The sequence below is a fragment of the Onychomys torridus genome, chromosome 13 (assembly GCF_903995425.1).
Source record: "Onychomys torridus chromosome 13, mOncTor1.1, whole genome shotgun sequence".
NCBI lineage: Eukaryota > Metazoa > Chordata > Mammalia > Rodentia > Cricetidae > Onychomys > Onychomys torridus.
In genome coordinates this window covers 58,962,584-58,989,460 of record NC_050455.1, presented here as the reverse complement: position 1 = coordinate 58,989,460, position 26,877 = coordinate 58,962,584, and the positions used below count along the sequence as shown (strand labels likewise).

General features: G+C 41.8%; 1 protein-coding gene across 2 annotated transcripts in view; it reads right to left on the bottom strand.

Moving 5' to 3' along the window:
- Positions 1–3,279: 3,279 nt before the first annotated feature.
- The window catches only part of Mbd2 (methyl-CpG binding domain protein 2), a 61,418-nt gene continuing 37,820 nt past the window's right edge, over positions 3,280–26,877 (bottom strand). The window contains exons 4-7 of one of the 2 annotated variants that reach the window (XM_036204973.1): positions 13,735–13,825; positions 12,334–12,511; positions 7,506–7,644; positions 3,280–4,539 (exon numbers count right to left, since the gene is read on the bottom strand). In XM_036204973.1, the coding sequence (XP_036060866.1) occupies positions 7,518–7,644; positions 12,334–12,511; positions 13,735–13,825 (396 nt within the window). In that variant the 3' untranslated portion in view covers positions 3,280–4,539; positions 7,506–7,517. Of the gene's footprint in view, positions 4,540–7,505; positions 7,645–12,333; positions 12,512–13,734; positions 13,826–26,877 lie in introns of those variants that run through there. The other variant, XR_004946411.1, reaches the window with a different exon arrangement.

Sequence of the window (26,877 nt, the reverse complement as noted above, 5' to 3'; positions counted from 1 at the left end):
AGACAATTGGCAAAACCTGAAAATATCAGCAATAGTACCCTAAACCCCACATACAAATAATCTCCAACATTCTATGGTGGAAGAATTATGCTTAGGTAAGAAATCATCCTTGTAAAAGATTTATCAGCGAGAATCCTCTGTGAAAGCTTCAGCTAGGCACACACCCTCTGCCTGGCATCAGCTTTCAGGTAACAGCATGCAGTACCCACAATGTGTTGCTGTCTGTCACAGAAGAGCTGGAGGCCTGAGCAAGGACAGTGTAGAGGGTGAATAGTTCTGGAAACAGACCGCTGCATTCACATTCACTTCCTGCCCCATGTTAATTTCCATAAACCATCTATGTATCTGGGACTTAGATTCCTTAACTCTTAAATGAGAATAAAAACAGATGCCTGTTATACAGTTAAAAATTCAAAGATGGTGAAAATGTTAAGTTGTAAAAAGTTGCATAAATTAAGAATAAAACTTTTCCCATTCATCACCTCATAAAAAACTAAACTAAAAGATATTACAAAAGAGCATATATTCTGCACAAGTTAACTTTTTTTTTTCATGTCTCAGACCACCTGCATTCCAAGTCCCAACCCTGTAGCTCCTCTTGGCACACCCTGGTGTAACTGACAGATGTTCCCTCTGGTGGATACTGAAATGTACTGTGTATGGGGGATACATATATATCCATCCATCCCAGAGGGGAAAGTGAGCAAGAGACAACTGGACGGAGGCTGGGAGGCAGGGGGCTCCTGAGGTCACAGCATCTTCTTCTGACTTCTAGAGGACCCAGGCAGTCCATTGTGTTCTCAGACACAGCAGAAGGACTGGGCAACTGCTTTAGTCGTGGTGAAGGGGAATAAGAGTTATGCTCTGAAAATTCTGGAACCCTGCGAAGTCCTTTGGGTCCAGGAAGCCAGAGCGTCTTTCATGGATTAAGTCATTGATGATGATTTACACAAATATTTTTTAAAGCTTCAAAATTTATTGCTATACATTTCCTCATAGCATTCACTATGGAAATAGTGCAAATATTTATTTTAAACTCTATCGCATTTGAAAGATCACAAAGCTTTTGATATCTTTTGCAATCATTTATGAAGATCTATATTAAACTTGTATTATATTTAAAATTTAAACAATATAACATTCAAAGAGATTATATAATGCTTTCTAGAGGAAAAAAAACTCTGGAAGCCATTGGGCTCTCTCTGTCTTGATAAAACTTGTTTTCTAACTGCATGAGTCTTTATTCACTCACAAACTCATTCAACAAATACTTATTGACAAGCACATTCCAGGCATTATTCAAGGCCCTGGGGGGCTCTAAGATGGAAAGACACCAGCTCTGCTTTTATGTTGATTACAGGTCATTTCAGAGACAGACATGCAAAACATTTTTCACCATACAATAAAGTGCCTCCACAGAGGTATTTACAAAATACAGTGGGAACTTGGACAAGGGAAAGAGCATCTGCCTGGAAAAACTGGGGCAACAGCACGGACGAGGTAGCCATTGAGCTGACCCTTACCCGTGACCAGGAACTTGCCGTGTAGACCGGCAGGCAAAGGGGAAGGGAACACACGGGTGTACAGACAGACACTGCAGCCCAGCAGAACTTCAAAGGAGCGAGGGAAGTGTCTTTTCTTGACGTGAACGGCAATGGGGACAGTAGCAGGGTGAGGCTACAGCTACAAGATCAGCTAGAGTCTTTTGACCATTCTCCCTATTTTTTTTTTTTTTTAATTTTTTGAAACAGACTCGAGTGCTTGTCTGATTACATGCAATAGACTAAGTGCTGGGGAGCCTTGCTCTCGCAGAGCTTACATTCTACGAAAGAGACAAAGAATCAACCAATCAAATACAGGTTTCAGAATTCTCTACAAAGAAACAGGGCACTGGAAATAAAGCTACAAACACAGTCAGGGTTACCGACAAACGCCTCTGAACAGCAACAGGGTGACGGTGACAGCATTCTCCTGAGTGCACCCACTACGTGCCAGGTACTGTACCTTGCAAACGGCATCTCATGGAATCCTCACAACTCTATGAGGTAGGTATTGTTATTCCTGTTTCACTGAGGAGGAATAAACTCAAGGAGACTGAGGGCCCTGACGAGTCACACAAAGGCCAAGTCTAGGATAAGATGTGGGTAACTGCAAAATTCATGTTCTGACATTGGAACCTGCATTTAAAGGCAAGTGAGGAATTCGGAGCAGGGAAGGGACATGATCACCTCTGCTTCTTTGGAGAATATCTCTGGAGACAGAAGCAGAGGAATAGAGAGAGGAAGAAGAAGAAGGGACAGTGAACAGTTGGAAGAAAGGAAGCTATTCCAAAGTCCAGAGGGAGGGAAAAGGGTTCCCATGAACTTAGTGGTTGTGGAAGAATGATGTAAGGGTGTGGTTAACTCAGTACTTCTAACAGGACTGACAGCTGCTACCAGCAAGGGAAGGAACAACATCCAGCACCATTCCTGGATTCCTGCCTTGTCCAGCTGGAGTTGACTTTGAGCCAAGTGGAAGGATCCAAGATGATGGTGGGCTTATGGCCATAAAATGATGAATTTAATTTTGGACATGGCCTGAGGGTATACTGAGCAGATCACAGCCTCATGTGATGGTCACCAAGACACCACTTTATAATGGCTTTTACACACCTTGTTTCTACCTGAGCAAAGTACACAAGGAAAAACTACTAAAGCTTTGGAGTATGTACACTGTCAGTCTGCTTTCAAAAATCCGTTTATAGAAGTTTGTATAGTGGGTTGGACTGTGTTGTAAAGAAGAACATATGATCCCAAGACGAGGTTGCATGTAGAGCCAGGGACTTGGGGTGGGAGGAGAACAACTCCTGGAAAGCTGTTCTATGGTAGTCCTAGCTCTTTAAGAGATATCAACGTTAACTCCAAGACACTTAGCCTGAGTCACTCTGATGGCCCCTAGCAGGGATCCTCTGCCTACAATCCTCCTGGAGCCTGCAAATCTGCCCATTCATCTACCAGCAGGGATGTTTCAAGAAAACTGGGGGCCTAAGGTACAGACATACAAATTTAATAAAATCAGAAATTCCAAGAAGTATTGGTACAGTGTGGCAATAAAGTTTGGACAGCAGAGCAGCCCAAACTCAGCCAGTCGTACAGCATTGACAGTGCTGCTGCTCCCTCCTTCCCTGGGAACAGAAAGAGGGCTGCAGGTCCTGGTAATGAAGGGTACAGGTGACATGGATGCGTAGATGGTCACAACCCGGACCACATTACTTCCTTCAGGTCTAATTTTATTTTGTTCTTTTTTTTTTTTTTGGTGCTGGGACCTGAATGCAGCGACTCATGTATGCTTAGCATGTGTGCTCATTTAAAATGAACATAAATATAGCACAGGTCCAGTACATAAATGCATCAACTGTCCCTAGAAAGCAACATTATTTTGGCTCCATTTTTCATAATTTCTTTATAGCCACCCCCTCTTGTCTTTGGCTCAGATCAATTTAAGTATGCTTTAATTTAAAAACTCACTGAATAATTTAATGCCAGTTTTAATAAATAAATATCAAGCTACTTCAGTGGTAATAAAGATAGGCTTCTAATAGAAGAGAAAAACTAATACTTTGGTCAGATACTGATTAGTAAAGCATCACACTCTGGCTCATAAAACAACTTCTTAGAGGTTGCCTCATGATGGTAAAGGATCTGCAGTGCTCTACAGACTTAGTAAGCTGGTGGATATTAGAAAGGGGAAATCTCCTAGACAGAGCAAGTGCAGCTTCGGGCAGCACCTACATAGATAGGGGCCTTGTATACCTAAGTCATGTCACAGGAAGAAAGAGCCTGACTTTTGTAGCACTAGCCAAAGGACTAGTCCCAGGCAAGGGGAGAAAACTGAATGGCAGAGACAATGTGAAACTTCTGGTAAGACAACCCCCTTGAAGAGAAGCCTACAGGCACATTGCAATACACCAGCTACTTCCCACCACCTCCATTTCCAAGCTAAGGACCAGGGTCAAAGTGGAACGTGGATCAGGAATGGTATCCCAGGGTTATTACTGTGTGTGTTCTTTAACAGAAGAAGTTCCAATCAGTCTGTGAATATAATCATTTATTTGTCTTTACAGTGACGATGAAAGAATGTACAGGTCTCTTCTTTCAATAAAGTATAAAAATCTGTTTATATACAGTGAAGTCACAATAATTTTTAGTGGGGAAATGTATTTGGTACTCTTGATCTGTTTATATTAAAACTGTGGGGGAAACAAATATTTCACATAAGTGCTACATTTCCAGTAGATTGCACCTGGCATCAGAAGCTCCACTTCATTTTAAGGGTCCTGCTTGATATTATAAAAGACTAATTTTAAGTCCTAGGACTCAAAATAAACATCATTTGGAATAATAGATATATACATCAAAAATACATCTAGAAAGGCATTGGTCAGTGCTAGTAAAAGCTCTATGTGCTCAGGTATACTTTTTCTTACAGGCGAAACCCGGTGAAAATGTTTTAATTCCATTTCTAGCAATTTGCTCTTGGGGAAGGTCAGTCGAAAGTTACCTGTGAAGACAGAAGAACAATGACTTCTCAGAGGAAAGGTCAGGAAGCATCACTAAGAATCCCATCTTCACAGTCCTGGGAGAACACTGAGCTCCAGGACTGGATGGGGATGACTGAACCCTGGATCCTTTAAACTCTTGTATGTCATTCTGATGACTTTTAATACCCAGTTCACTGTCAAAGAACTATATATGTTCTTGTTTATACAATACCTCTGGTCTACAATTAGCTAAAACAGCATAAAAGGGAAACTCGTGGGGCATATAAATGAAATATCCTAATAGACCACAGCCAAACCCAAACATACTTTGAGACAATTCTACATATTAATGATTTCTTGTACTTCACGGCATTTGTAGACGTGCTTGAGGCTTCTGCTGATTACCAGAGTGAGATGTCACTGTGCAACTGAAACTGAACAATTGGTGTCTAAGACAGTTCATTCTCGGCTGCATGTTTCAACACATTCGTTTTGTCATTATTTCCTTCTCGTAGTCAGCCTGGGTACTTATCGATAAGTGTCAAATTTATGCCATATAGAAGATCTTGGCACGTTTCTTACTAAATAAATAACCTAAATAAACAAATGTGCATCATTCTTGACTATACAGAATATTAGAAAGAGCACCAACATGCGGAGCCTTGCATGCCGAGGAAACCAAAGCTTAGAAGACTCCATCTGCTATGAGCCACATGAAGCTGGCCAGCCCCACCCGTTATTTATCTATAAGCTAGAGCCCAACCTCTTCTACACATAAGGACAAACATCTAATCAGGCTGTGTAATCATGCTCCAGGGCTTTACATGTAATTAGGCTAAACCAGTAGGTTATGTGAATATAATTTTAATGCTTAAGAAGTATTCTAAGTTTTCCTACAAGCTACAAGTCTAATGGCCTGGTCTAACAATGTCTTCTTGAGGTCAGAATATAATATGCATAAGTATATGCTTATTGAACATATAAGAGCAATGGTCATTTTTTAAAAGAATTAAAGTTCAATCATTCTTCAACAGTTAGTTTGTTACTAGTGAGATGCACACTGTGCGAGGCCATGAGTAGGGGCCAGCTCCTGTCCATGGAGGGTGCCTTAACACCTGCTTCCTAATGTGAGCTGTCTGGGTGTTGCCTGTGGAGCCACCTAGAAAGCAATCACCAAGGAAGCAAAGGTCTAGTTCAGTCTTAGCAACCGGGCTCCTGATGCCCGTGCTGATTTCAAGAGTGAACTCTGGAAGAGAAGGTAAACAAAACAAACCAGAACCAGACTGACAGGAGAGATATGCCTTCCAGGATTACATCTTGACAATGATGGCACACATGGAACACTGCATGAGAACAGCATCCATGCAGACCCCCTCCCTGGCTCCTCAGACACTGTGGCTAGGGCCTCAGACCACAGGAACATGCTCCAGACTTCTCTCTCTGGGAGATTTAATAGGTACTGAATGAGCTCATCAGATTCCTACAGTGCACCCTTTCAGCTAGGAAAAAAAAAAAAAAGCGCAAAATGGCTTACTCCTCAATGAGTAAATAAAAGGTTTAAACTAGGACTGAACCAGGTTCCCCTAGTAAGGAAACAGAATACTGAGAATTGCACTGAACTGTATCGAAACTACATGTATGGTCAGGAAATTCCGTGACTGGATGTTTGCTCTCCCCGGCCATGTAAACAGCAGACATTACAGTTTCTACTTAGCTGCACTGTCATCAAAGGCACTATTAAGTACGGAGAGGCACTCAAGGGAATGGAAGGCATCCAACAATTAAAGCCACCTTCTCTCACCTCCCTCCCTGAGCTCTGCTCCTCTAGCCAGTGGAAACCCAGTTCTTCCCTCCACTGCTTCAAGCTTGCTTCTGGTCAGCCACCAGTCAGGCTGATTGTACCACCAGACATGTCTCAGATCTACCCTCTCCTGCTCACCTCTCCGATCACCTTCAGAAAGCCACCACTGGCCCTTACTAGACTACCATAGCAACATCTCAACGGGTCTCCCTGCCTCTACGCTTTCTCTACCCCAAGCCAAATAAGCAAATATGCTCACACCTTCTGTAAGAAGTCCTGCATCCCCGTGATTCCCAGGCCTTCCAGATCAGGCCTGCTGCCCACACACTCCCCTGCTCCCTAAGGAACAGGTACTCTACAGTGCAATCTCTCATCTTTTCTCTGAAGAAACCAACCTTCTCTCTGTTAACCCTTCTAACAAGCCACTATCTACCCGTGCTCCGCTTGACTCAATTCTGCAAACTTTCAGGACCAAGGTAAACGTTCCTTCCTCAGAACAGCTCTGCTGACCCTTCACATCATGCTCTGCTCTGCGGTCTCTCCCTCAGAGATTCCATTTCAGAGAGAACAAGCCATTGGCATAGGGGTGGCATTAAAACAGATCTTGCCAAAACACAAGACAGAGGCTGGGAAGCAAGATGACACATCAAAGCCACAGAGTGTGAGTACCCAGCAAAACAGTGCACACACATAAACAGAGGCCACATTTGCATCTTTAAGGTAAGTTCATGTTATACTTGTCAGTGTTCTTCCTGTTCCATCTGTGTCTAATGTGCAGTATGGAGAATCTACTAACAGGGAAGATTCTGCTTATCTTAGAGCTATAATTCTAAGGAGGGCGTGGTATCCCTCAGAAGGCGAATGGGGGCCAGCCAATTCTCTGAACCCAAGAGTCTGTTTCTCTTTCCTCAGCTTTCTCTCAGGACATCATAGACATTTTTTCACTATTGATTAAAACCATATGAAGCAGGCCAAAGATCCCTTCTAGGTGGCTACTGTGGCAAGAATGTCCTCAGAGAATGAGGACAGACGTAATAACTTACGGGTCCTTAAACCCAGAGGGAGGCACAGGAAGGACCCACGAGGGAATGACGACATTACTGAGTACTGAGCAGACTACAAAGGGACACCCACCGAAAGTGAACACCTCCCCTCCGCCTGCCTGTGCGTCTGGTGTTTGCTTACCTGATCATATTCTTAAGCGTCATCTCCACTGTCCATATCAATGTCTATCTCCTCCGTGTCAGCAGCCCGGGACAGGATGTCCGCCATCAGTGCTTCTTCCAATTTCTTACGTACTTGTTGGACTCGCTCTTCCTGTTTCCTTTTCAAAATTAGAAGGAAATGAAACTGAAATTTGGTAAGTAACAAAAATGAAACAATCCTGAGCGCCCCCCCTCCCATCACTTAGAAAAGCACACTTGCTTAGACTTCCCGAGTGCTGCCTCTATACACACAAACCAACACTGCAAATTTCAGCAGAAAAAAAACCCAAAAGAACAGCTCAAGGGTGGTTCTCTCTGGTCTCAGGAGATTCTGGAGGAGGAGATGAACTGCGGCGGTCTTTTCCTCGACTTCACGGATTTCAAGTGTGTGAAGACTTGGAGTTGTCGACAACTTAGAAATGAAGGAGAAACCCTTGGCTGCAAAGCTATGAGGGAGAGAAGATGGGAGTGGAGGAAGAACAAGCAGAGACCTGCTAGAGACACAGCAGGCTGGGCTCGCGCATGTTCGATGCCCCGTCAGCAGAGAGCAGGCCTGGGAAGCCAGCTCCACACACAAGAGCCAGGGCCACTGAAGGCCATGACTGGGGTCAGAGACCAAAGAGTATCGCTCCTACTGAGATGAGCCTAGAACGCCAAGACCGTTATCATGAACTTCTCTAGCTTGGTGACTGCAAGGTGACCTCAAAAGGGAAGATAGTCCCACATCATAAAGAAAGCCCTAAACTATTGGATGACAAACAAAACCCACGATAAAGAGGCTACTAGAGGGGTTGGGGATTCAGCTCAGTGGTAGAGTACTTGCCTAGCAAGCGCAAGGCCCTGGGTTGGGTCCTCAGCTCTGGGGGGAAAAAAGACAAAATAACAACAACAAAAGAGGCTACTAAAATGTTCTGTAGCACTATGAAGTTCAGGGGACAGTAAGAGCAGCTCCCCGAGGAAGGAGGAAGGGACATCCAGGAGCAAACAAGGTCAGAGCAAGAAATAAAGAATCCAAAGAAGAGGTGAGTGGGCTGGCTCCACAGTGTGAGAAAAAAAGGAGGGTCAGACGGCGGCGGCCGCAGAAGAGGTGCAGACGCTACTGAAGTTTCCTTCTGTAAGGCGGACAGAGGGCAGCAGTGCACACACCTGGATGGCGGACAGGGAGAGGAACACGTCTGGAGGAACATCAGATCCCTGGGGGATTAGCCAGCTGTGGAGTTCCTTTTGTTCCCAAACCCAGGACTGACGGACACCATACCATATCCAAGGTAAGGAAGGTAACATGCACCTTTCAGTCGTGAAAACGCTTTCCATTTCTTTATTAAGAGAAATGGCACAAAGGATTACTAAGAGCAGCTTTCCAGTTCTTGAGTGAAGTTTCCAACCAGGCAGGCAGGAGGAAGGCAGTATAGGGTCAAGTGGACCTTTACAGTTTCTTCACATTAGATGAAACTGGAGTGTAACAGATGCCCGTGTGATGGAGCAGGGTCCAGAAGAAGACATTTGTTTATTTCTTACATAGCTTGTCTCCTCTCTGGCCAAGTGACTTAAAACTTCTGCCAAATGACATCTCAGCCACATTGGCAGTCTCACCCCTAAAGACAGCAGGAGAGGCGCAGACCCAGAAAGACACGCTGCATCTGTGAGAAGTCTACTGAGCTCTAATGTATGTCACCAAGCTTCTTTGACTTTGAACATGATTTCCTGCCTCTATGCAGCAAACGGGCTTGCTGTAGGGTGGGCAGAATTCTAGGATGCTCTCCCACAGCCCATGTATAGTGCTTAGGTAACTTCTCCCAGGAGGGCGGGTGACAATTGTAGATATGGTGAGATATCGCTCTATAATTGATCATTTATCACAGGAAAGCCGAATCTAGTGAACCTAAGCCAGTAAGAAGTGTCCTGAAAGAAAGCTGTGCGGGCACCCAGAGAAGCAAGCAGTGGAGAGTTACAGGATACCTGTAAGGTCAGAGTAGCCTTGTTCAGCAGTCCACAACTGAACTGGGTCTCAGCCCTGCAGCACACGCTGACCTTCACGTAAGTGTCTCAACTTAAAAAGACTCCCATGCTCCCTAAGGGAAGATGGTCCAGACCGCACTGACCTCAGCCTAGTGAGGCTGAGCAGAGCCCAAGTTGTCCAATCACAGGGCTGTAAGCTTGTAAATGACGTAAGCTTTGATTCAAGAGAATGCTACTAAGTATCAAAAAACAATTACCCCCCCATTGACTGAAAATATTATCAAGGATGCTGAGGAGATATACTTAATGCTGAGATTTTTTTAGCCAAGTGCTCACACAGAATGCACACTCTACAGCCAGAACAGCAAGACAGGATTCGCAGGCCCCTGCGCCCCAGTGAGATCTTCAGTTAGAAGCTTTGCGGAAGCAATGCTGGCTGCAGTTAGAGGAGCAGCAATTCTTCTGAAGCTGTGCCAATTCAACAAGGACAGCTGCCTAATGATTCCTGGTACACCAGTTACGTCAAATGATCGTTAGACACGTAAGCCAAATCCCGATATGGTTTAAGACCTCTACTACAAAAAGGTCTGGTTTTGAAGCTGTGGGCGTTCCTAGGACTCCAGGCCAAACCCTTAACAACTTGGTGAAAATCCTGTTCACTCTCGCTGTGTTCATATCAAGGAGGAAAAAACCTTGTTTCCTGCGTAATTATCTTCCTCAAGGTCACATGATCCATAGAACAGGCTCATCTCTTGCTTTGATTTTTATATTTTGTTTTTTAAAATTCTTCAAAAATAAAGTTGATTGCAAATTTGAGGAAACCAAAGCACATGAATACAACCTTGAACTGTTTTCTGTCTTTTCAAGAGATTACTTTAAAGCCCAAGAATGGTTTTCCAATTATAAACCTAGCTAGATTCATACACTTAGGAACATTTCCATATCAATCTTTTACAGATTTAGATGGAAACAAATAAAAACAGAAAACTATTTTAAATTGGATGATTACAAACTGCCATCTGCTGGTTTTGTCTAGGAATGATAATCCAGGAAAACTGATTTAGATTCAAATAGAAACAGTGAAGAACACATACATCACATACATACTGCCATGTTTCTAAAAAAAAAAAAAAAAACCCCGCAATATACTGAGGCATTATTATCATCACTACAAAGTTATGGTTCCACAAGTTCAAAAGTCCCGGAAAGTAATTTCCTTGTGATCTCACTATTCACCATGTTACTTCTCTGAAATAAGTTTGCTTATACTTTAGGGTGCTACTAATCCAAACCAGATTTTCCTTTTTCCTTTTTCTGTTGTTGCGAAACACCTGCTTTGTGGCCCAGCCTCAGAAAGAATGAAAGCTATTTATAGATGTAACTATGTCCTCTTGTATTCCTGACTCTGTTTACTTCTTTGCTCTGTCTTGCTCATTTGCTTTCCATCTAGCTCTACTGTATGAATATGTGTGTACATGCATGTGCATGTGTGGATGCTTGGGGGTGCGCGTGTATATTTTGTGTGTGTGTGCATGGATGGGTGTGTGTCTCTGGAACACTTTAAATCTTTTCATGTATCAATAAAGCAGATATAAGTAAACCCTACATTGAGCTTGAATGAAGTAAATAAACTCATGATAACTAAACTGAACTCTAAAATGCAGCTGAGCCTTAGGGCAGCAAGGCTATCTACCACCTCTTTAAAGAAAGGTTGGTTTGCAGACAAACCAACGCACAAAGAATCACACAGGCTTGGGGAACAAGGAAATGGTGCGGTCTGGGAATAGAATACATGCCTTGAATGCTAGAGTCCTGAGCTTCAATTCCGAGCACTACAAGAGGCAACTCAAAACTAAAAAGAAACTGCACAAAAGGCCTGATGGATGAAAGGAGCTCATTAGAGCCGAACTACAGAGGCACAAAGTGTAAAACTGCTGCCATGAGAACATGACTAATGTGCTGATGACATTCTTGGGGCAGTCACTCTGATACAAAGCCGATTTTCAGGAATATTTTCCTTACAAAGATCTTTATCACTTTCCATTCATTTCAGAAAAGCTCTGTGTCTTAGTCTGGGTTTCTATGGCTATGATGAAACATCATGACCAAAAGCAACCTGAGGATAAAAGGGTTTATTTATACACTTTCATATCACAGTTCATCACTGAAGGAAGTTAGGACAGGAACTCAAGCAGGGCAGGAACCTGGAGGCAGGAGCTGATGCAGAGGCCATGGAGGGGTGCTGCTTACTGGCTTGCTTCACATGGCTTGCTCAGCCTGCTTTCTTATAGAACCCAGGACCAGCAGCCCACTGGTGGCACTGCCCACAGTGAGCTGAGCCTTCTCACGTCAGTCGCTGCCCTATGTGGTTGCCTACAGCTGATCTTACAGAAGCATTTTCTGAATTGAGATTCCCTCCTTTCAGATGACTCTACCTTGTGTTAAGTTAGCATAAAGCTAGCCAACACACTCTGTGAAACCCGAACTATGATTTCTGATAGATTCATCACTTATAGATTGGGGAGTTTTTTGTTTTTTTTTTTTTTAATCTAAAAGGCTTGGAGCCAAAAGAAATTTCTTTTTTTTTTTTTCCCAGAGGATTTACATACACACAGAGACATCTTGGGTATGGGACTTAAGGCAGGACACAGAATTCACTTCCGCGTCACATACACTTTATACACCTGGTATAAGGGTAACTAACATCCATGGCACAGATGTCGAACTTAGTTTTAAGTTTTGAATACAGGATGACCAACTGTACTGGCTGTGACATGGAACATAAGGCTCTTATAAAAATTATCTACAGGCAAAACTGAGGCCTTAGAAGTCATGGTAAAATGCCTCACCTAATGTCTTCATCTGTGACAATGAAAGCTTTGCAGAGGGGTTGAGATGTGTTAAGCCAGACAGCAGGGTTCTTTTCCACGGCCGCAGAGACTTGCCCTGTGATTGGTGCAGAGCTTGTGTGCAGAGCACTGGCCACGGCAGATAGAAGGGTCTCGTCGTTACTACCCGGGCCGACTCCTGCAATGATAAAGTAACACTGCTGAAAGTGAAGCGCTCCGGCCAGTGGGCCTGCCACTGCCTGAAGCACCCAGTGTTCTTATGCTCCCTGAGGATCACACAGGTAAACCTGACACCGACCGGCAGAGCAACAAAGAGCAGTACATACCCGCTAACAGCTACTATGGACCAAAGGACCGACATCAAACAGTGACTTTCAAACAAAACTTCAACTTGAAAATGCATTTCTTAAGGCCCTAAACTCTTGAAAAGTTATGTCCATTTTCTCAAGAAGGGTCAATCTAAGATCCCTATAAGATCACCATGCTATGCTCAAGTATCCCTATGAACACAGCCTGGATCAATTTCTTCCCATACCTTTGAATATCAATTTCCAGGAGTACCTCTATTCTTATCATCTTTATTCTGAAACTTCAAAGAATGTCAATGCAGGTATGGCATATCCAAAACTTAATCATCTTTTTCAAATGACCAAAAAAATTTAGATTCCTAGAATAAGTGCATACCCTCATGCTTGTACAGGCCTCTCGCCACAGCATAATTTAAGTGAACTGATCAAAGTTCTGAACTAATTTAAAGCAAAATTTCTAAGAAAATACAAGTATGAGATAATAGCACAACTGTACATTTGGAAGATTTTTGAGAAATCTACACTAAGTCACAATTGAGGACTGAAATTCTAGTCCTTGAAAAATAATGCAAAACCCTTGAATGAGGCATAACCCTATGAAATGACAAGTAGACTGGCCACTGAGTCCCCTACCCCAGAATCCACTAGGCAATATCGTGGGCCAAAGTATGTATTCCTACTGTAACCCACAGCAGCAGAGATGCAGGCGATCTTGGAGTTGTTCTTTTAGTGTAAGAAGAGAAAGGAAATGCGGGGGTGAGATGCTGCTACTTAGGAAGCAGGAAACTTGGGAAACACTTTGTTCATCTGCAGTTAGTGCTAAAAGCAGCACACGGGTTAGAGGAGATGACAAGGCTAACCTGGAGCCAAACATTTCACACCGAAGAAAAAGAAACATAGGTGGCATACCCAAGCATCCCTAGGACACGTCTGTCATCTATGTTCTCCCTCAGTTTATAACACAAGAGGCATGCCATCCAGCAGCATGTCATCCTGCTGCTGCAGTCCATTGTGGATGCACAGTACCGAATTACGGTGCCTGGCACACAGTAAGTACTTAATAAATATTTGTTCACCCAAACGTAGACAGTACCTTGAAGGCCTTTGGGCAGCTCCATGGTCTTTATGATTTGCTCCGTTACATCCGATGCGCTAAGTCCTTGTAGCCTCTTCTCCCAGAAAAGCTGTAAGGCAAAAATTCCAGTTAGGAGACACATTCCCTGCTGCTGAACAGGCAATACACGTCATTTCTGCAGTTTCCTGTGGTTTTCTGATTTTTTTTTTTCCTTACAGCAAGCTAAATGAAACTCTAAACAAGAATTTTTCAACACAGTCTAACTTCTCCAGATGAAATTACTCAAAAAGTGCTGTTCTGATTATGTGAACTCAATTGCTACAATATTACAGGCTGTTGTGTATTATAAATCTATATATAATTGCTCATAAGGTATCTTCAAAATAATGTAATAATTTGAATTTTTAAAAATTCATTTAGCACAAAATGCCAATGTTAAAATTTATCAGAGAAAGAAAACAAAGAATAATATTCAATATCTTTATGGAAGCATGATTTTTCCAAGACATTTATATGATTAGCCTTTCAGTACAATTTAGGGGAGTAAATACTATACTTATTATTGATAGAAATTTTTGTAAAACATCTTCATACCAATCATGAATCGCTTTCTCCCTGTTACACAGGTCCCTGGGTCACTCAACCACCCAGTGGTTCCAGATCACTGTTCTGGTGTTAGTGAGCACTAAAGGCTCTCCCTGCCCCAGGGAGCTACTGGGGTAGACAACCATCTATTCAAACAATAACAGCATATCTTTACTCTATAGACTTCAGATTTTATTCTTATGTCTCACTGAATGTGTCCATCCATGCAACATATTCTCTGAGTTCCTAACACACACTATGCATGTCTTGTGGATGCATAATCAACAATGGTCTTTATCCTGCTTCTTTTTAAATCTCCATCATATTTACTACAGACAGGGGGAAAAAAAAAAAAAAAACAAGGAATTCTATAGGACTCTCTTCCTTCCTTGGCCATGTTTTGCTTCTTCAAAAGCTTTAATTCTATTTTACAGACATGGAAGCAATGGCTATCACACAAGATTACTGTGGAGAGTAAAGTAAGGTAATATACGTCAAGTACCTATCATACAGCAATCATAAAACTTACTATATTTACTTTGAGCAAGATCTGGCTACTTTGGGGGCCTTGGGGAACTTAATATGTAAAGTCATCAGAAAACCACCCATCAGACAAATGACAAGATATGGCAGTATAAATCTCCTTATGGCAGAATAATATTATAGTGTGTTAATAATAATCTCAAAACAGGCACCAAGAGTAACCTCCAATAGAGAGCCTTAAAGACTTTTTGTGTTCTTATATAGTTACAGATCTTATATCTTTCTACAAGTAATATTCTCAGTAGAAATAGAAAATGTAGCCAATTAAGCAATCAATTAATACTAAGAAGATGGAAATATATTAATCAAGAATTCAGTGAAAGTATGATGATTATCATAACCATCCTGAGAAATCCTTTCTGTGTTCTATTTACTCCTAGGTATGAAAAGGTTATCTTTGTTTTGAATACCACAGCTATTGTTTTTAATAAATAAAGGAAATAAAAATCCAGTTAAATTTCTAATTAATCTATGCAGAATTTAGAGCTGGGAAGACAACTGTCAGTAAAGTGTCTTGCAATAATGAGGACCTGAGTCCAATCTCCAGAATCCAAGTGGAAATTCCAAGCATGGTGGCACAGGACTGTAATCCCAGCACTGGAGAGGGAGAGGCAGATCCCTGGGGCTTGCTGTCAAGCCAGCCAGCTCAGCCCAATTGGTGAGACAGGCCATTAAGAGAATCTGTCTCAAAGGGGGTAGATGGCATTCATGAGGACAACAGCGGAGGTTGTCCCCTGGCACACACATACACACATATAAACACACACAAAAAAATTTATGTGTAGAACCCAAGGATATGTACGTGTATGTTACATACGTATGTACATACACACAGTTATACTACTGTTTAGCCAGTTCATATTCAATGGCCAACTCACTACAGAAAATTGCCTGTGTACTAGACATGTGCAAACTTTTCCCCCTTGAAATTATTCTCTAAACACTAAAATGTAATAACAATTTACTCAGCATTCACATCACATTACCTGTTAGAAGTAACTTAGGTACAAGCTAAAGGAGAGAGGAAAATGTGCAAGGCTAATGTGCTGGCATTACACCATCTTACATGGTATAACACTGCCATAGACACAGAAGACTTGAGCAGCTTATGGACTTGGATATTAGTAGATGGTCCCAGAACCAATCTCATGAGGAAGAAATGACTCAATAACTTAATTTGTAAAAATAAAACAAGAGTACCAAAAAAATAAAAGTATGGGAATTATGGGTGGTTATGATTGCCAATATTTTATACCTAATATTCTAATTCCAGATACTAGAAGATAATTTTGAACTTATTACATTTTATTTTGAACTTTTTATCAATCAGAAAGAAAATTACACAAAAAGTCAGAAGAAAATCAAGCAAAATATTGGATTAAAACATGGATACATGGCTCTTGTTTTTAATCAAGTTATAACACTGTTGGAGGCAGCTCCCCAAACTCTATGATCTATTTTCACTATCCTCATCAGTTTATAACTCACACTCTTTGGAGAGAGTAGGGAGGGAAAAGTCTTCTTTTGTCTCAGTCAACCTTCCTAATGCTGCAACCCTTTAATCCAGTTCAACAAGGTGTGGTGACCTCCAACCAGAAAATCATTTTTGTTGGTTCTTAATAACTATAATTTGCTACTGTTATTAATCATAATACAAATATCTGCTATGCAGGACATCTGATATGTGACCCCTGTGAAAGAATTGTTCAACCTCCAAAGGGGTCACAACCCACAGGTTGCGAAGAGCTGGCCTAAATGTTTCTCATGCTCTTCATGAAGTTCAGGGGTTTACTAGGATTAGATGATGTTTGTCTGGAGTTTACCTCAGTCAATCCCTGTTCAACAGTAGTAATATTGACATTGCAGGTCCTTCCAAATCTTTAAGGTGGCCTAGTTTCCTTTCTGGGCTGTGATAAAATACCCTGACAAAAGCAACTTGAAGAGAGAGATGATTTATTTAGCCTACAATTCCAAGTTACTGTCCTTCAAGTCAGGGAGAGTCAAGGCAGAACCTCGAAGCATTAAGTCACACGCACCCACAATGAAGAACACAGAGAGAATGAATGCATGCCTACCTCTAGGATTTAGCTTCCTTTCTCCACTCTTACTGTATTTCAGAACCCTGAAGCCAAAGGATGGTACTGCCAACAGTGAGCTACATCACACATCAATGAACATAATCAAGACAATCCTCCATAGACATGTACACACAAAAAAAAAAAAAAAAAAAATGATCTAGACAACCGGACTTAGATAACTCTTGGAGACTCTCTTCCCCAGTGGTCCTAGACTGTTTCAAGTTAACAAACTATCACAGGAGTCCCGATTTTACCATGGCTACCTAGACTCTCTCAGTACATTTTGTCAACACTATCATTGTCATCAATTCTAATATGAAAATCTGATTTTACCTGGATAATTCAATGATTTTCTCAATTTAGTTTTGCTGCCTGCTCTGACACCAAATGATCAATAAATATAATACTTAAGAGAAACATTGATTTAATAATTGGATCAAGTCCCCAAATCAATGCACTATCACCTTCAACCTTCAGTTATTAAGTACCTTTCTAATCCTTACCAACAAAGTCACTGAATGCCTCTAAGATCTTCTTGTCATACTCCAGGATACTAAAACAATCAGACAGCTCCCAAGTGAACATCACTTTCTATTGCCCATGGTCTCAGCAATGGCCTTTCAAATAAACCACCTGACTATGGCAAAAATATCGGATGGGATTAAACATCACTTGTAAGCACTAAGCACCTAAAAGGTCAGCAATGGGCCATGCTGAAGAAGCATTCTGGTCACTACCAGGCCCCTGCCTCACTGCACCTTCTTCTCCTGGGTCTTGATTTAATATTAGGGCATCAGTCAGGCACAGCTACCTGCACTTTATCTTCCCTGGCTTCCCAAAGGAGCAAACAGGATGGTGTGTCACAAAAGCCATTTCTTTAATGAGATCAGACACCAAATATGTTTACTGAAAGTAAAACTAATCCCAAACACAATTGTAACATCTTTGCTTTTTAACTGCTGAAGTTTAACTTGGGCTTTAAGGGATGTATTAGCTTGTCTTCAGAAAAGCATCAAGAAGCTGAGGAAGAAACAGGTATCCAAACCACACTCAATTCTGGAGCTCCAGAAACTGAGATGCTGAAACATTTATCATTATACCCGTCCACCACCCTGAGAGCATTAACTCATACTCTGAACAGATTTACACTCTTTGAGAAAGTCAGATTCATGGAAAACCGCTAAGTCTGACTGGATGAGTATTGTTGGCATGAGCATGGCCATGTCAAAAAACTCCAATGCCTCAGATCCATATGAATGCCAAGGCCTTCCCTAGGGCAGGCTCCGGGAATGTCAAGGCCTTCCACTGGTCCTGCTACCAGAGTTGACAGGGTGTGCAGAAAGTATCAACCAGGGTTTCATCCTCTAGGATGACTGCAGCCTGAGACTGCTTCCCTACAGAGACCTCCCCACTACCAAGATTAACTCTCCCATCTCCGCACTCAGATGTATATGATAAACACACTGAATTTCTGGTGGCGGGTAGGCTCCATAGGCTCTGTCAGAGCACACCAATCCCCATCCCAGCTTTCCCATAAGTGTGTCTATCTATTGTGTCTTCATTCCTGGTTGCCATCAGGTCAATCCCAAGGCTGTGCAGGCTGCAGCACAGAAAGGGGTGGATCATAGGGAAAGGGCATCCGGGAATCAATCCCAGCTCAGTAAGGGTTCTTTGAGCATCCATCCAATGCACAATATTCAGTAGACACTGGGTGTTCATGTCTGGCTTGAGCTCTGTTTAGTGAAAATAAACAAAGCCAGGGAGACCACTGAGACTGTAATAATGGCAACACAACATTAATCTCATCATTAAAGAATTGGGGAAATGTACAGGAATGTTCTACAGGCAAACAGAAACAGAAAGCAATGCCTACCCAAAGAAGTAGCCTAAGCAGTAACCATCATTCCTTAGTAGTTTTACACAGAGCAGCCAAAGCGGGTTATTTAAATCTATATCGTAAAGTCTGACTCTCAGAAACTGGGCTCTATAGGGCTGAGTTTCAGCAGTTAATTGTTGGTTTGGTTTTTGTTGTTGTTGTTGTTGTTGTTTTCCCTAAGAATCTCAGGTGATTCTGATGTGGGCATAAAAAGCTTAGTTTACGTTGTGGTGAGAAAATGGCAGTACCCACAGAGGGGTGGTGTACTTACCACAGCCACACCAACTATGCCTGAGGATAGAAAGCTCGAATTAGCCTCTTCACCTCAGAGTCTAGCGGACAGTGTAGTCTCCTCCCCTTTTATTTCATTGTAGGAAGATGTGTTAAAGTTGTCAAATGTTTACTGACTGTTGAGGTATAAAGAAAGGGCTCACCCCAAGTCTGGCTGTGCAGCACAGCTACACTCAGTCACAGGACCTCAAGGGCACAGGGGGACCAGCAACAGGTGGCAACCACCATTTAGAGACCCACAAGTCCCCCCTCTCCTTTGGTAAATGCATTATCACAGGAATTTAGTCACTTTTTGCTGCACTGTTTATAGATAAAGAACCTGAGGCTTCTAGGACCTGGACAAGGAGTATGCAATTCATCTAGAATTACACCCAGGTCAGGAAATCTAAGTAGACCTGCTCCAGACAACAAGAGCAGGAAGAACACTCAGTGTCTGCCCTCCACTGGACGACACAGCCTTGGATTCCTCCATGTGACTTCCAAGATGGATGACAGATTTCTACCTGTTAAGAAAGCTAATGAGTTAGTCTGAAATCACTTAAAGTACAGGATCCACGTAAGGAACCTACAGGCAAACACTCTGCAAGTCATGTCTATGTCAGCCTTCTCTTTATGCAGAAAAAGGAGGCCAGGGTGAGTAAGGCTTTTAGCTAAAACTTGTGTAGAGTCTTGGGGAGATAGCAAACTGTTCTTTGACTAGGTCACATGATTTCCTTAAAGTATTATTTATAGTCTCTGCAAGAAACTTTCCTAGGCCCATCTACAAATGCCAATCATCTAAATCAACGAAATTTTCAGAGGATAGAAATTTCAAAATAAGACTCTCCCTCTAAGAAAATATTTCCAGGGACATGACACAGACAATGTATAAGTATTTCATACAGCAAGTGGAAAGAAAGGGTGTCTCACTACGAATATGTAGCTGAGAGCTTCCAATTTTACTTTGTAGGAATACTCTTCTAGATTACCTATACCAACACCTATTTCTCATAACCATGGCGGAAAGAATCTGTACCAAACATATCATCACTATTTATATCTACAAGTATACACAATTTGGAAAGTATCAGTGTTTGTCTGTATAGTGTTAAAAAATTCACTTGGCATAAAAATGCCTTCCATAGTTACTCAGGACCTCGTCTTGACAGTCAACTTGGGAAGATACAAATATCTAACTCTGAATGGCACAGTGCGGAGAAGTGGGCCTTAGACTCAGACCAACCTATATTCTAAGCTATCCCTCTCTAAGCATCTGTTTCCTTCTCTATGAAATGTAACAATAAAAACAACCTCAAATGGTTATAGCAACTGAATGCGATTTTCTAAAACAAATCCAGGACATAGAAACTACCAGTTGACCAGTGTGCCTGATAGAAAAAATTAACTAGTACGCCTGGATCAAAAATTAACAGTTTGTCATTTTAATAAAAATTAGAAGGTAGAAAGAAACAAGGCAAAAATCAGTTTTGAAGGGCATTAAAAATTGACACTGAGCAAATTCATAAATCTGTCCTTCTCTTCCAATAGTTCTGCTGGGGACTTCTTGATACTTCAAACATCTTTAAATTCTTCTTCCCCTCCCTCTCAGTCAAGCTGACTGCCTCCCAACAAGGCTCAGTGTTTTGGGGAATACTTGGGAAGCAATATCCACTACCTAATTTGCAAGGCTACTAGAAAATGAAAACACGGAGCTCCTTATTTAAAAAGGACTAAGAATCCCAAAGCACTAAGAGCACAACCTTGGACCAGGCACAGGCTCTTCCTTCTAATAAGGAGCTCTTCTAACACATGGCCTCTGCCACTGCACACAGAGCTGGTAGTTAGTGGCATAGGGCTGCAGCAGAGAGAACGGGAAGAGAAAGCGGAAATCTGTGCTGGGCAGCAGCACTTCGGGACAGGCTGCAACCTAATTTCAGCCTGTAAAATTTCCAAAAAGACAACAGAAGATCATTCTGTTCGGACCTACATAGTAAAAGCCCCCCCACCCCACCCCAGTTTCTGTTAGAATGACCCATGGAGTTTTGTCCCCTGTAGTGCCACACTGGAAGGACGACAGTGAAAGAGGCCACTGCCACGGCTCTGCACAGCGGAGCCATCTGAGCAGGAAGGGCCCGTGAATTGGGCAGAGACATTTTGGGCCTGCTAGAAATGGGACGGTGCCATAGGTCCCAAAGGGTACAGACCAACCAGGCTGCTAAAGCTCCACGGCAACTGTCTGAGCAGTTGGGAAGCCCTGCTTTAGACACTTGAGGCTGGTGATTATTGGTGAAATTATTCAGGTTATGGCTTTGCTTCGCAAACTTCTTGATTATTGCAGCACAGGCAGTGACTGTTACTGTGACCCTCTAAGACTCACCTAGCAGCCTCTCAGTTGTCTGGACGAACTGAAGCCTACAGATGCTCAAAATCCTGTTCTACCTCAATCTACCTCAAGTCCAGTGCCTGGCATAGGCAGCTTTTAGTTAAGAGAACTCCAAACTGTAATTTCTTGTTATTTTTAGTCTGTCTATTTCTACACTGTGGTGATGGTAAACTCTCAGAGAAACCTCAGGAGAGCTGAGCTTGTGTCCAGAATGGCAGGCAGGAGAGAAACAGGGAGCAGCCAGCTCCTGTGCTGAAGTCATCAACAAGTTTGAAAAGTGAAGCCCTCCCAGCCACAAGCTTCTAAAGCAGGTTTCCCAGGCCGGCTGTCTGACAACTCCAGTGCACTGTTAGCAGCCTTCGGGTGGCTGGAACACCATCCCATTTCCAACAACCCAAAAACTGTCAGAATCTTGCCAGGCATCCCCAGGGTGTCAGAGAGGAAGAGGGAGAAACAAACTGGTTTAAGAAGGAAAGTTCTGGGGCAGAGAGAGGACAGAAGGCAGGGCATCTACACTAGGGGACCCAGATCTCAGAACAGACAGCTAGAGCAGCGTAAACCCTCTACTCTGATGGGATCCCTGTTCGATCTCACCCTTTCTGGATCTGTCAGACCCACCCAAGCACCTGAGCCAGCTGCATCTTTGTGTCCTGCCAGATAAAAGGGCACTGGTCAGGGAGTCAGGCAGCATGAGTAAGAGAACACCCAACTAAAGTGACAAGCAACTCAGTGGTGTTTCTGGGGAACTTTTCGTTTTATTTTGCTTTGTTTAGACAAATTTGTTTAGATTTCTTTATTGTCTGTTTCTTGTAGATTTTTTTGTGTTTGCTTTTGTTTCCTGGATTGTTTGTTTGTTTGTTTGTTCGGAAAGAGAGAGAAAAGAAGAGCATAATGTTAGGTTGATAGGGAGGTGGTGAGGATCTGGGAAGAGTTTGAGGAGGGGAAGATAAGATCAAAATATATTGTATGAAAAAATTAATAAAAATATTTTAAATAGTTGAAATTCAGTCAATTTCTGACAACATACATGGCTACAAACAGCAATTATTAATTATTACTAATTATTAATAATTCAAACACACTGGATTAAGTCATACTCTGTGGGCTAGTCTGTGATTCTAGAACCATTCTAAGTCTGTTTATTTTGGAAGATGTGGAGTTCCAAATGTCTGAAACATTTAAAGACAAGACACATGCATCAGAATGTAAATACATGCAGAGATTTTAGAAGAAGCTCTCATATCCACAGCACCACAGAACACGCTAGCGCAGCAATCTAACACAGACTATTGTGAAAGGCAAGACTCCTACTAAAGTGACTTCTGATGTTCACATACAGACACAGTAATAAGGCAAAACAGACAAGCTGGTCTTGAACATGCTGCTGTATGTAAATCCAGTGTGCAGCTATCAGTAGCCTCAGATCTAGCTAAAACAAAACAAACAAACAAAAAAAAAACCCCACAGCAAACGCATCTCCTCAAACCCAGCAATGCAAAAGAGGAAAATATATTTTGACCCTCATAAATCATCTTGAAATGCATTTTCCCTTTTGTAGTACACTCTCCATTGGAATAAAAATTAACTGAACACTGGGAAATATGCTGAAGTTTCAGGAGTGAAACTAAGCGAAAGTCTTCTAAAACTATCTGGAAACTCTACCTCTTTCTGTTTATTCTGTTTATTTTCAACACCATCAGCTACAAAGTAGAACCTAAACCAAGGGCCAGTGAGACTTGGTCCCACAGCTGACTAGAAGCGCCAGGCACTGAGCCTCTGCCAAGTCCTCCGCCCACCTCAGGTGTCTCATCAGAGAAACCAGTGTCCGGCTGCCTTCCTGAGTGGGCTCCTGGTGTGTCTCTCCTGCCTCCTCCTGGGCTGCCCTACCCACTCCCCACATTTGCTATCATTTCCCTTCCTCTCCTTGGGTTGCTTCCTTTAAAAGCATGAGTTCATTTGAACTCTGCCCACCTAAAACACGTCCTTGTTCATGCATCCCTCTCAAGCCACCTCTTTACTCCCAGAAGAGGTCATCCTACTTCGTGACCTGCCATTTTTTGTCTTCCTTCTAACCCAGACTCCACCTCTACCCATCTAGTAGCAATGACTTCGCTTATGATCACAGCACCTTCTAAATCCAATTCTTGTCTCAAGATCCCTCTGCCAACTCCACTGTCACCTGTACTTGCTGTCAGGGGACTTAGGAAGGTCTGTCTGCCTTCAGGATGGTTCTCTGTCTGCTCCAGTATTTTCTACTACTATTAAGCAGCATATTACTCATATTAAGCACCTAATACTCAGTACCAAAAAGAAAAGGACAAATCCATAGGTAATGATATAACTTTCAAACTACGGAAGGAGAAAAGTGCAAATGCTTTACCCAACAGAAACAAGTTCCCTTAAAATCTCACTTTTTAATAATTTTAACCTGCAGTCTTCAACTTGCTCAAGAATGTGACGGTAACACATAGTTGCTCACATGGCAACATGCAACACAGCACAGAAGTCAGAGCACAGCTGGCATGCAACTACCCATGGGTGACTGTCAATCAAAGGAAGGCAGGATGATGGGAAGAGGGCTAGTTTGACAGCTAAATGTCTTAATCCTGGCCCAGCACTAAACACATGTTTTAGCTTAGGGAAATTCTCTCTTAGATGTATTTTCACTAGAAGACTACAAACACTAATAATGGTCACTTCTATCACAGGTTATCAAAACATTAAAAAACTGTGAGGAAGTTCTTTAATAACACAAATTTTCACCAAGTTGCTCGGAATTTTTTATCATGTTAGCCTTACAAAAATTCAACGAATATCATATTCATTTCGTAAGGCATTTGCTGGATCTAGCCAGAGAATTAGGCTCTTGGGACTAGGAAATGACGCTCCGAGGCAGAGTACTCTCCAGGACTGCAAGTGCACTTCAATGACAGAATGCTTCCCTTGAATTTACAAAGCTCTGGGTTTGGCCCCAAATTCCATCCAGCAAAATTAAGGAGGGAGAAAAGAAAAGAAAGAAAAATATCTTGTCACATACTTATAGACTAAAGCAAAACCCAGAAAACGTGCACTTTACATCCACCAACCTTTGAAAAGTTAAATACATAAGATACTAGGTTACAATTATATAGGCAAATGATGTTTCTACCTAAAAGGAATTCATTGTCCAATGTTTAAAATGCTCTATTTAAGATCAGTTCCGTTTAACATCTGAGCTGTCTGGTTATTGCCAGCTAAGGTAACTTAAATACCATGACATGCAGAGATCAAAGGACAAACATAAACCACTCTATATTTTCTCATGGTGTCCTAGGAAGATATGCAGGGTTGATGAGGATGAAGGAAAAGTAAATACCTGCTATAGTGGTTTCTCTAAACACTGCTATCACTACTCTCTACTCTACACACAGCACGATATATTCACCAAATGTCTAAAGGACTAACATCCTCCTAAGATGTCTACGAAATCAGACTACCATGCACAGTGCTGACATTTCTCGGGTGCTACTCCCAAGGGGTTGAATCCATAACACAGGAGGAAAGAAAAGAAAGGCAGAAGGAAGGAAGATACGTAAAGACAGTCTTGAACCAGAATAGCAAACCTCCAAAACTTGCACTACCATCTATCAAGAGGTTTTGTGAAGCTGGTAATTACAGTACTGCAGCATCAGGAAGGAACAGACAAAGCAGCACATAGAGCAGACAGCCCCAAAATAGATCCATCTGTACAAACAGATCAAAAGAACAGAACAAAGGAATCCATGGGGCTGGGGAGATAGCTCAGTCAGTAAAGCGCTTGCCTGGCAAGCACAAAGACCTGATTTAGATCCCCATGAAAAAATGCTAGGCATGATGAATAAAGAAGGAAGTCCAAATCTGCCTTTCATCTATGTAAACATTTCATCAATGACAAAGCAGAGCAATGGAAAAGTATTTTTTTTAAAGAGATGGTGCTGTGTCAGTTGGATGTCCTTATGTGAGAAGTAAATCTAACTTCCATCAAAGGTCAATCCTTGGTGGACTGTAGATCTAAACATAAAGCAAGCTTTCAGAAGATAACCCAAAGGATTATGTTGATAACCTTCAAGTAAGCCAACAGTAAGAAGAAAAAGAAGCAGTTGAGATTTAACAGATACACTGTGTAACTGCTACCAGGTCAAAAGATAGGGAGGGTATCACAGGCACACAGGTCTCTGTTCAAGTCTCAGCCACCTCCCAACTTCCTTAAAGCTATGAGCACATATTTCTCAAAAGACAATCTTAAGAGAGTGAAAAGGTAATCTACAAACTTGAAGTAAATATTGGGATTTATGTCCAAACATACCTAAAGAACTCTCTTAATCAACAAGAAAAAAAACAATCTATTATAATAATGAATAAAAACTTGCAAAGGTGTCAATGAGATGGTTCAATGGGTAAAAGAACTTGCTACCAAGCCAACAATGACCTTAGTTCAATCCCTAAACCCACACAATGGAAATAGAGATCTGACTCTGGCAAACTGTCCTTCCACCCCCACCACCTGCTATGGCATGATACTCACACAAAGAATAAAGTAATCAACAAATTAGAAGGCTTGAAGAGGTACTATATCAAAAGGGATTATCCACATGGGCAAATCACAAAACTCGTTATTACTGCCACTACTTACTAAGAAAACGCACACACATTAGAACCATAAAAGATATCATTGAGTACACACTGAAATGTTTACAATTCAAGGATTAACAACACTGAGTGTCAACAAGGACTTGATGTGAACTTCACATCTTTGATAGACATGTAGGTATAGACAAACACTGAGAAAACTGTTCAGTGTCATCTTCTACAGCTAAACATATACTCTATGACCCAATAGCTACTCTGGGTCTAAACCCAAAATTAAAAACCATACTAGAGTATTCATTTGAAGCAATGTAAGAATCACCAGAATCTTTAAAAAAAAAAAAAGAAAAGAAAAGGAAAAAACAGAATCTAAAATGAACAAACAAAAAAAAAGCCAATACAGAAAAAAAGATAGCATCAAACAAATGAAAGCATCCTTATAATTAATATGCTAACCAAGTTAGGAGTGAAGATTCTATCCATGGAGAAAGAAGAGCAAACAGCCATAGCAACAAGAAGACCGCTCAAAATCAAAACATGATCATCCGAATACAAGCTATGAAGAGTTAGAAATGAAATGTCAAGAGGATAGTTCACGAAATAAAGGAACCACAAAATGAAGAATATACAACCAAAATCATAGGCAAATTACAGGAAAATTCTAAGAAGCCAACTTACACATAGAAAGATAAAAACGTGAGGGATTCAAGAGAGAAGGAAACTCTGAAAGAAAAGATTAAAGAAACGTTCCCAAACAAAGGGCAAGAATCACCTATGTCTCCTACACAGACCCAGATTCAAATGAAAAGACCTGAGAAACA